Here is an 11,425-nt window from a genome sequence, read left to right as displayed (position 1 = left end):
TACAATGAACAGTGTATATCGTAAACTTAACCTTGTCAAATTCATTTGAATTTGAAGGAATCCTGATCAATAAATTATAAATTGAGAGGCAAAGAAATAAAATATGAACATACTAATTAATCTCCGTAATCTCCACAAATAATTAAAATATAATAGATCCATTTATGATAAAAAAAATACTAAAAGGCAAAGAAATGTGAATCTTGGCCACCGAGAAAAATCAATTACCATGATATAGATTTTGGCCACTATACAGAGGCGTGATTTTTTTTTTCCAGCCTATCGAACCGATGATTTTCAGACGATTTAGTTGGGTTAAATAAAAAGCCTAGTTTTTAGTTTTTGATTTGGTTTAAATTTTGAAACTAAAATTAATTAAACCGACCCAAATTCCAAAAAGGAATTAATTTTCAGTTTAGTTCAACTTTAAAAAATTTATGGTCGACTCAGTCTCGGTTAAAGATTATATTCGGACGGTTTTAATTTTACACCTGAAGGCGTTTAGTTTGGTTGATTAAGAAAATTCGGTTCGGTTTAAACTAATGGACAGAATATTCAGCCCTAACTATACATCCAACTAATGGACAGAATGCTCAGCCCTAACTATAACATCCAAACACAAAAACAAAAAAAACATCACAAGTATACAAAATGATAATGCCTTCACCGACAATCCTATCTAATGTTTTGTAATGATCCGAATTGGCAAAGTACCTCATTGAAATGATGCTTCTGAATCCGCGTTTGCTTTCCATTTACATATATTTATTTTCAATTATGATTAAGCACTACAGACAGTGCATGCCACTGGTAGACAACATAGTGCAGTAGCCATTAAATCTGAAAATGTTCCTTCTGTTTACTTCGTTCTTAATCTACTGCTTTTGCCACTTCCACGTGTACTATTTATCCGACCGGTAGGATTAGATCTATGCAAAAACCGAACCAAACCAAAAAATTTAACCAAATCGGATAGAAGTTTATTATTTGATTCGATTACGCGGTAACGTAGCTTAGTTTATTGGTGGATTTGGAGAATTTTGGAGCTTGGTTGACAGTTTGTTGTGAAAATTTATAAAATCAAAATTACGGATAATAAAAAAATATGAACTTTCCAAAATTAGGAAAGTTTTATTTAATTTAGTACCCAAATTTCTTGAATTTTCTTTTATTTTATCTAAATTTTTAAAAATTGAATGTATTTTTGGATTAAACGTTCTGGACCTGTCATTAGTTTAAATGTGAATAAAAAATTTAAAACCGAACCAACTGAAAAATTGGGTGAAACGAATTCTCGGTGTTTATTAAAATTTAAATAATTCGATAGTCCTTTATATAATTTTTGCACCAATGGTTTTAATCGATTTAGAACCGAACTGACGGATGCTCAACCTAGGTATTGACCCATTTACTCTTCCTATTTTTTAGGTATGACATACACGTGGAACTCAAATACATGCCTCTCATCAAGTATACTCTATCTATTTAAAGTAGATTTTGTTAATATTGCTATTAACTTACTACCAGCTTCCTCTTACCAACTCCTCTTACCAACTTATTTGTATTCTGTACACCCTTGAGTTTTGACAAGTTGAAAAACAATTAACATAAGTAATTTCAATTCTTGACTTTAAAGTATGTCTTAATTGTGATCTCTTCTTTCTACTCTTCTTTCTTACTGTTAGAACTATAATTAACAGTTTTAGTCATTTTAATGTAAATTTAGATATAGATCATTGTTTTGAAAGCTCTTTTTATCTCTTCGAACCAAACCATCTTATGCTATATATATATATATATATATATATATCTTTATTTATAAATATATATTTATATACCTACCAAACTGCACTTACAAGCACATATTTTATACCCCACTAGCCAGGAAAAAACACATCAAACAACACAAAAATGTACACATTATTTCTAAGATTTCTCCGACCTAATTGTCTGTTATTTCTCTTAATCTCAACGGTTAGTTCTAATCCTCCCGAAGATCCGATCAAATGCGTTACGAAAGATACAGACTGCACCATTACAAACTCTTACGGTACGTTTCCTGATCGAAGCATATGCCATGCCGCGAACGTGGCCTATCCGACGACAGAAGACGAGCTTATCGCAGTCGTAGCGAACGCAACAATGGCGAAAAGGAAAATCAAAGTCGCCACTCGATTCTCGCATAGCAGCCCTAAGTTAGTTTGTCCAGATGGACGAGACGGGTTACTTATAAGCACGAAATACCTAAATTATATAATCGATACCGACGTGAAATCGATGACGATGACGGTGGAGAGCGGCGTAACCCTAAGGCAGATTATTAATGAGGCTGCTAGAAGTGGTTTGGCATTGCCGTATGGACCATACTGGTGGGGGTTAACCATTGGCGGGCTGATCAGTACTGGGGCTCATGGGAGTACGTTATGGGGGAAAGGGAGTTCGGTTCATGATTATATTGTGAGGTTAACTATGGTTAGCCCTGGTCAGCCTGAAGATGGCTATGTTAAAATTAGGAACCTTGATGAAAAGAATAACAATGAACTCAATGCTGCTAAGGTTTCTCTTGGTGTTCTTGGTGTTATTTCAAAGGTATGTTTTCTTATTTGTTGGGGGTTAAATTTTTTTTCTATAATCAAAACTATGCACTTCTAATGAAAATTGTTAGTGATGATTTGTTACATTTTGATATTCTACCTAATGTTTTTAGAAACAAAAGATTATATGCTCAATTTAAATTAATATTTATTTATGCGGGGGGATTATCTGTTTAATCATATTAATCATCGCTTACATGAAAGATTATCATGTGCTATAGTGGGTAACAAGTCGGCAGTCACGTAAGCAGAAGTCGATTTGAAATGAACGGATTAATTACTCGCATTTTTAAAAAGTATTAATTAAACTATTAGAATATTATAAATGAAAAATCGGTAATCATTTTGTTAAAAGTACATAGATATTTTTTTAACCCCAATTATAGTATTTTGGTGCTTAGATTGTTTATTGGGAAATTATATTTCTTGCTGTCATAAACTGAGCCAGTTAAGAAATGAAATAGTACAAAAGTTGCAATTAAATTTTTTTGTTTTGAATTAGTTTGACAATTTACCATACAGAAACTCATACCCATTCCCCCTCTAGCAAGTTTTTAGATAAATTCAAGAACATTGGGTTTCAGTACCATTGGTTGGCATCTTCCCCATATTCATGTCTTAAGACTTTAAATTACCATCACTAACAAGCCTTTCATGGACCACAAAAGTACTTAATAAGGGTTTCTTTGATATAAATAAAATTTGTAAATATTGATAATTTTTAAAAAATTTATTTAGAGTTTATTTTTTAAGATTATAAAATTAAATATGATTAATGCAAATAAAAATAAAATGCAAATGTACATTTTAAATTAAATATAATAAGGGTACGTAAGGAAAGGAAAAAGTGTACCCTGCATCATGCTTTTAATTGTTTTAAATTATATGGAAGGAATGTAAGAGTGAATCTAATTAAAACGCTACAGAATTGCTAGAAAGTTCATTTAATTAAGTATGTTATAAGGATTGAACAATACTAAAACATCAATTATTCTCAAAAGATCCCTTGAATGGAAATAAAGATTGGGATTTTTTTAAAACTATCTGAAAAACAAAATATTGGCAAAAATGTTAATTTTTTGAGGTATGAAAAAATATTTATAAAAATATTGAATTAAAAAATATAGAAAATAAACCCAAATTAAAAAGATTCATTTTTCAATATGTTTATCAAAATCACCAAAAAGATACTTAGCATGTAAAAATACAAAAAAACAAACACTTAAAATACACTTAAAAACACCTATACAATACAATCAACAAAATCAACGGTCCACTGAGTAATAGTGACTATACCAGTGTTAATCGCCATTGACTGGAAATTTTTTCAATAAAATTCCTGCGACCGGTCATCGGACTCCAATGGTATATCTTTATTGATCTTTTGGTATTTCTGGTGTTTTTCTTAAATGCAGTTTGTAAATAAAAATTAAAAAAAGTAAAATATGTTAAAGTGGTCAAATATGAAGTTGAATTTTTAAAATTTTGCATGATTTTTATAAATAAATTTTAAAGGATGATGAATAGTCTACTTTCCTCTTAAATATTTACCCCGACATTTTCACTCATTTTAAATTATCATTTTTTATGCAATAATGATCTAAACTTTTAATTTCAAGTTTTAGTACTTAAAGATATTTATTTATTTCTTGAATTTTTTTTATTGATGTCTAAAATGTCAATTTTAAAATATTTTGATAAATATGTTTTAATTGTAATCAAATATTTAATTTAGAAAAAAAAAATATTTATGATCAAATTTTTTTAATTTTATTGATCATAATCTGAATCTAGTAAATATGTTTTGATTAAAAAAATAAGTTTTGTCATGAATAAAAATAACTTAAGAAATTTGACTTTTATATAAATTTACTTCATTAGCTAACTTTAAAATGTATTTATCCAAATTATATTGAAATTTACGTTTCAAAAGTTAGACAATAAATAAAAGAATTCAAACAAATTCTGTATTTTTAAATGATAAGACTTCCCACTAATTATAAATGCTGGTACCAATTGTATCTCAAATAATATAAACGCTAGACAGCAAACTGTTAGGTCGTGAGTTCGATTTCTCCCAGAATTCCTCACTCGCCAACTATCAAAAAAAAATGTTGGTAGTATAGTAATCTTGATACAACTTGGGTATTACTGTCTACTAATTATATGCGCTCCTCTAAAATGTGTGACTAAAGCTGTATGCATTTGTAGTATCTGAATGTTTGTGGCATTATAAATTTTAATTATTCTTTTCTCGCGTACCTTATCTCTTAAGCCTTTATTTCCGGTGCTTCATTTAGTTAAATTATTTAGTACAATATATTGATAGCTAATAGTTAGTAAAATTATTGATTTATATCAATATTTCGTAATTGTCTTTTGTTTATTCATAAAAAGTATTTTATATTAAAAATATATATTTAAAATGATAAAATAGTTTGAGACTGAAACAGTATATTCAAAACACAACTGGTCAACTAATTTCACCCAATTAAACCCGATTGAAATCAGCTACTTGCATCCTCTAAACCAAACATCCACTTGTCCATATGGTAGTAGTTAGGATTTTGACACTCCACAAGTTTGGCAAAGTGTTTTGTTTTTATAGTTGGATTTTAATTATAAATTTTTACCTAATATATGCAATCCATCCATTTGTAGCTTCCAAAACAACTTTTTCTATTTTAGGATTTTCATATGATTTGTTTTAAAATTGTATAACAGTTTATGGATGTATTCACAAACAGAAAACTAAATATAATGGTGAATCTAGCGATTGTAATTGGAGATAAGTACATTTAACTATTGAGAAACTTCAACTTTTGACTCAAAAAATCTTGTGAAATTTTGACATTATAAAGGACCATGTGAAATAAAATATTAGTAAAAATAGTCCAATTTTGTTAGTAAAATAATTTGAATGAGTGAACCGACCTAAACAAAAAATAATTTCGTCACTCAACAAATTTTCATTCTAAATTAGGTCAAATATAAATAAATTTTAAAAAAAAGAAGATTAATAAATTATAATAGTTTTAATAGTTCAGTATATAAAAATAATTCTAAATAAATTATTATTATTATGATGTTTTCCTTTAATTTTGATATTTGTATTTATATTTAGAGTAATTTCTATTGAAAATAAGTAAACATTAAATTCTACTATATTTGTTAAATTAATAATACTAAACATTTATTATAAAAAAAATGAACAAATTACATTAAAGTTCCTGAAGTATACCATAATTAACAGTTTGATACCTCTTGTTTTAAAAATCTACTTAATGGTACCTCAGTTTTAATTCTGTTAACTATTAGGTCCCTTCGTTAATTTCGACACTTATTTTCAAACAATTTGATACCCCACTTTTAATTTTGTGAGCAATTTGATCCCTCACTTTTAATTTTATTAAATGATTTGGTCCCTCACTTTTAAACGATTTAGTCCCCGAGTTTAAATCTGTTAAACGATTTGGTTCCTCAAATTAACAGAAGGATCTCTCAGTTAACGGAATTAAAACTGAGAGACCATTAAGTAGACTTTTGAAACAAGGGGTACCAAATTATTAATTATGGTATACCTCAAGGGCCTCTAAGTAATTTGATTAAAAAAAACTAAACATTTATTACATATTGGATAATGTTTTGTTAAAAAATCATTTTTCATAACTCTTTTGGATGTAAAACTTTTATGGTGCTATGTTGTTGTAGCTAAATAAACTTAAAGTTAAATGATGATTAAAAAAAAGGCCTAATCACTCAAAAAACCCTCACCTTTAATTTTTTTTTCAATTCCACCCCGATGTTGAAAATTTGTCAATTTTATCCACTTTTAAATTTTCCGTTTTCAATTGTACCCAAATTTTTTAATTTTTGTTAATTTTTTAACTTAAATGATGAAATCATTCAATTAACTAAGTTTAAACATGAAATTAAATTCTTTTTTATTCAAAAAAGTATAAATAAGTCCTTTATTTTTAAAAACTAACGAAAACCCATAATCATATTAACACTAACTTAAATTCTTAATTAATTTAACTAAATTTAAATAAATTTTAAAAACATATAATTAATATATGCTAGACATGGAGAATGTTTTAAACAAATTTCCAAACGAAAAAGACGTTAATTTAATTTTTCAGGGTACAATTGAAACACAAAAATACAAAATAGGGTAAAATTGACAAATTTTCAACGTCAGGGTATGATTGAAAAGGGGCTAAAAGGTCGGGGGGTTTTAAGACATTAGACCTAAAAAAATTTATGTATATTAGTGTATTTTTCAATTAATAAAATGCATTTCTCATTTTATTTAACATACTCAAATCTCTTTGCTATACATAAATAACATATAAAATTAATTATTTCAATAATATATAAAATTTTAAATTAATTATTGGTAATTAAAGTTTAAATCTCTTACAGGTTACATTGAAGCTGCAACCAATGTTCAAACGATCAATTACTTATGCGACAAAGAGTGACATGGACTTAGGAGATGAAGCACTTAGCTTTGGGCGTCTATACGAATTTGGAGATATTACATGGTACCCTGCCCAACACAGGGCCATTTTTCGGGCCGATAATCGCGTATCGTCGAACACATCTGGCAACGGTTTATACAGTTTTATTCCGTTCCGAGCAACACCGTCGTTCGCATTGGCACTCGTTAGAGTCGCAGGTAATTGATTATAGAATTACATTGTTGTTGATCATGCTTACTTACAACTTACAAGATTCCTTTTCTAATAGTACTCATAATGCAATTTATTATTGATTTTGATCAGAGGAAAGTGAAGAATCTCTACGTAATTCAGAAGCCAAGTGTGTTAGTGCAGAATTGACGACAGCCACATTCCTTAAAACAGCTTATGGATTAACAAACAATGGTATGATCAATTACTGTACTTGGTAATATATATAGAGAGTGATTTTGAAACAATTTCCTAGTTATATAGTGTTCTTTTGGGGTTAAATATTTTGCACTTGTCAAAATATAGCTTTTTTATAAAATAGTTACCGAAATACAAAAGCTACAAAATAATTATCGAAATATTATTTTTTTGTGGAATGGTTGCCAAGTTATAAAAAATTAGTACAAACCAGTTATCAAATTTTAGTTCGAACTATATCTCTTTACAAAATAGTTATCGGCTTATTGTATGGTTATGCATCTTTTGTCAATATTTATAATTCAGTAATAGTTCTATAGAAAAAACTATAGCTCGGTGATCTTTTTGTAACTTGTTATAATTCGATAACCGTCCTATAAAGAATCTATAATTCGGTAACTGTTTTTATAACTTTATATAATTCGGTAACCGTTTTATAAAAAAGCTACTATAATTTGTGTTACTATATATATTTCGGTAACTGTTTTGTAGAAAAGCTATAATTCATTAGTTATATTGTAACTTTTTATATTTCGTAACCGTTTTGTAAAAAACTATAATTCGGTAATTATTTTATTATTTTTTATAATCGATAATTATTTTATAAAAAAATCAATAGTTGCATAACCGCACAAATTTTTAACCTGTTCTTTTGGTTTCAGTCTGAAAAATAAAATGACAATGAATTTTTTTGTCATGCCATCCGCCAAAATTTCTACTGGTCAGAATATATATGATGGTTGTCCCTTGTCCGGCATAATTTCTAGCTAAGAGACCATACTTTTCTTTATATATTCTAAAAATTTCGTCCAACATATTTACCAAACTGAAATTAAACATAACATGGAAAATAATTTTAAAATCACTCTAAATAGAGAATTTTGAAACTTGTTTCCCCTGAGTTGGAAAATAGCCCTTTTAATTTGCATGATTGTGTCATGGTTTACTAATTTGAATACATACTATTACAGGTATCATCTTTACAGGATACCCCGTAATCGGATATCAAAATCGCCTCCAATCGTCGGGGACTTGCCTCGATAGTATCGAAGATGCACTTATAACAGCATGTCCATGGGATCCAAGAATCACGGGAGTATATTTTCATCAAACTACATTTACTATTGGTTTATCAAAAGTTAAAAGCTTTATCCAAGAGGTTCAAGAGCTAGTTAAATTGGAGCCTAAAGCGCTTTGCGTAATCGAACAATACAATGGCATACTAATGCGGTATGTTAAAGCATCAAGTGCTTACTTAGGCAAGCAAGAAGACGCGATAGATTTTGATTTAACATATTATCGAAGCAAAGACCCAATGACTCCGAGACTACACGAAGATATTCTCGAAGAAATTGAACAAATGGCGGTGTTTAAGTACGGAGGTTTGCCTCATTGGGCAAAGAACCGGAACGCAGCGTTTGATGGCGCTATAAAGAAATATAAAAATGCAGATAAATTTATTAAGATTAAGCAAATGTATGATCCGAATGGGTTGTTCTCTAGCGAGTGGACCGACCAAGTTCTTGGATTAAAAGGAGGGTTGGCTATAGTTAAGGAAGGATGTGCATTGGAAGGACTGTGTATTTGCTCGGAGGACATTCATTGTGCCCCTAAGAAGGGCTATTTATGCAGACCTGGTAAAGTTTATAAGAATGCAAGGGTTTGTAGCCGTGTAACTAGGGCTTAATACATAGTTTGACCCCTGAACTTGTACACTTTTACCCATCTAACCTCTAAACTTAACGTCTCACCTATCGAACATCTGAACTTGTTAAATAATCCGATTTAACCCCTAAACTTGATAAATACGTAAATATTGAACCCCTCCATTCCACCTGTCACTTGAAACATTCTAGAAGAAATTGTGTACGGAGGGGTTCAATGTTTACGTTTTTATCAAGTTCAGGGGTCAAATCAGATTATTTAACAAGTTCAGAGGTTCGATAGGTGAGACGTTAAGTTTAGAGGTTAGATGGGTAAAAGGGTACAAGTTCAGGGGTCAAACTATGTATTCAACCGTGTAACTAGCTAGTAAGAGAAACTAAAGTTATAGTTTGATACATAGGAATATTGTATATATAAAGGCATAATGACATAATTAAAATTTACTATCGATTCTATAAATAAAAGATTAATTTGAAAGAACCTTATTTCAAATATAGCTTTTTTTTTTTGAGAGAAAAAGGGGAATTCATTGCAACATAATATCAGTCATTACAATAGATTGTATTTCTGCTGTAACAACATTATCAGAAACAAGATTAGATCGATGATGCAAACCCCAGCTAGCTATAGCATGAGCTAGACGATTATCACTTCTCCGAACATGAGAGAATTTAATACTCTCTAGCCGATCTCCAATAGACACAATATCTTCTGCAATAAGTTGACTGTGATCGATCGCGTTGCTTGAACTGTTTACGCGATGAATCATTATAGATGAAAAGGAGCGGCGGTAGTTCCTGAAATAATTTATAAAAAATTAAAAAAAATTATTATTATTTTTAATTTTTAAAGAAGATGACATTTTTGTACTATTAATAACATTAATGTCTAATTAGTATATAGATTAAAAATGAAGGATTGTTTTAAACTCTCTTTCAAATGAAAAGAGTACAATTTAATGCTTTTGAGTAGAGATGAAACATAAAAACTCAAAATTGGGTAGAAATTGTGTTTTTACAAGGTCAGGTATAAACAAAAAAAAATATAAGGTGGGTTTTTTTTTAAGGAATTAAGCCATATATAAATTAAAAATAATATACGAACCATTACGGAAAAGGAAATAGGCTTGAAGGTCATGACGGCTCTCCTCTCTCCCTACCCAAACCCTAACCTTAAATCAAACACCACTTCAAACCTCCAAACTCCGGCCACCCTACACCTTCAGCCTTTCGGTTCTAAACCCTCTGTCATCTATTTTGAAAACTACCCGGATCATTGGTTTTATTCCGACCTTCAGAGAGCTTTTGAAAAGTTTGGTGTTTATGGGAAAGTCATTATTACGAGAAGGAAAAACATCAGAAACAGGAGATTCGGCTTTCTACATGTTGATCAGTACCTTCCTATCGATGACGTGATTGCCAAGCTTAACATGGTCATTATTGGGTATTTCAAGATTAGAGCGTTTATCTCAAGATACCCTAACCCTAACCCTAACCGGGCTCATAGGCCACCGTTGCACCTGCAATCTGCTGTTGCTAAAACCACTGTACCGGATAAACCAGTTCTGAATTCCATCAGAGATTCCCGTTCCTTCGCTCAGGTTGTATCCAACGTCGTAGTTCACTACAACTCAAAGGTTATTGCTGCTCCGCCAAGGCTGATAGTCTCAGTTAGACGCATTACAAATCTCCTTCAAGTTAACTCCTTTCTTGAGAGCAAAGGAGTCTGGTTCTCCTCAAGTTCTTTCCTGGGCAGCTCGTTCTTACTTCTGAATTTTGCGGATGAATCGGATTTGGATTCATTCAGGAAGGAAGCTGATTCTTCCTTTCCAGATTACTTTGACAGAATTCTAGCATGTGATGGAGACTTTGTTGCCAACGAAAGGTATACGTGGATTACGCTAACAGGAATTCCTATTAATGCATGGAACGAGGATTTTTTCATGCTAATGGGAAATAGGTTTGGGCAAGCAATTTCAGTCCACAACTTGATCAATTCTAGGGAGAGGCTAGATGCTGGTTCGGTTCTGATTTCAACCTCTTCTCCGATCATTAATAGCTCGGTTACAGCAATCATCAACGGAAAGGAATTTTTGATTGATGTTAGGGAATCAGATTTACCTATGATGTGCTCCATAGACACGTACAGCTCTTCTCCGTCAGCCAACTCTTATTCTGAATCGGACTCAGACTCTCATGTCTCTCCTAGTTTCCAGCAGCCTGAAACTAAATCACCAAGCCAAAAATTACCAAGCCAAAACAGTCCAGTTTTTAT

General features: G+C 30.6%; 1 protein-coding gene across 1 annotated transcript; it reads left to right on the top strand.

Moving 5' to 3' along the window:
- Positions 1–1,879: 1,879 nt before the first annotated feature.
- Positions 1,880–9,631, top strand: LOC126685927 (probable L-gulonolactone oxidase 6). The gene is made up of 4 exons (XM_050379934.2): positions 1,880–2,589; positions 7,020–7,275; positions 7,382–7,483; positions 8,458–9,631. Exons 1-4 carry the CDS (start codon positions 1,912–1,914, stop codon positions 9,171–9,173), a joined length of 1,752 nt encoding a protein of 583 aa, XP_050235891.1. The 5' UTR covers positions 1,880–1,911; the 3' UTR covers positions 9,174–9,631.
- Positions 9,632–11,425: the final 1,794 nt, after the last annotated feature.

The sequence above is a fragment of the Mercurialis annua genome, linkage group LG6, assembly GCF_937616625.2.
Source record: "Mercurialis annua linkage group LG6, ddMerAnnu1.2, whole genome shotgun sequence".
Taxonomy (NCBI): domain Eukaryota; kingdom Viridiplantae; phylum Streptophyta; class Magnoliopsida; order Malpighiales; family Euphorbiaceae; genus Mercurialis; species Mercurialis annua.
The sequence above is the reverse complement of the archived record's forward strand: the minus strand, read 5'-3'. Positions and strand labels throughout refer to the sequence as shown.

Excerpts from the sequence above, each read along its gene's own strand:
- LOC126685927 (XM_050379934.2), top strand. The coding sequence starts at position 1,912 with ATGTACACATTATTTCTAAGATTTCTCCGACCTAATTGTCTGTTATTT. Across the intron at positions 2,590-7,019 it reads TTCTTGGTGTTATTTCAAAG|GTTACATTGAAGCTGCAACC; the intron begins GTATGTTTTCTT and ends AATCTCTTACAG. Across the intron at positions 7,276-7,381 it reads GGCACTCGTTAGAGTCGCAG|AGGAAAGTGAAGAATCTCTA; the intron begins GTAATTGATTAT and ends GATTTTGATCAG.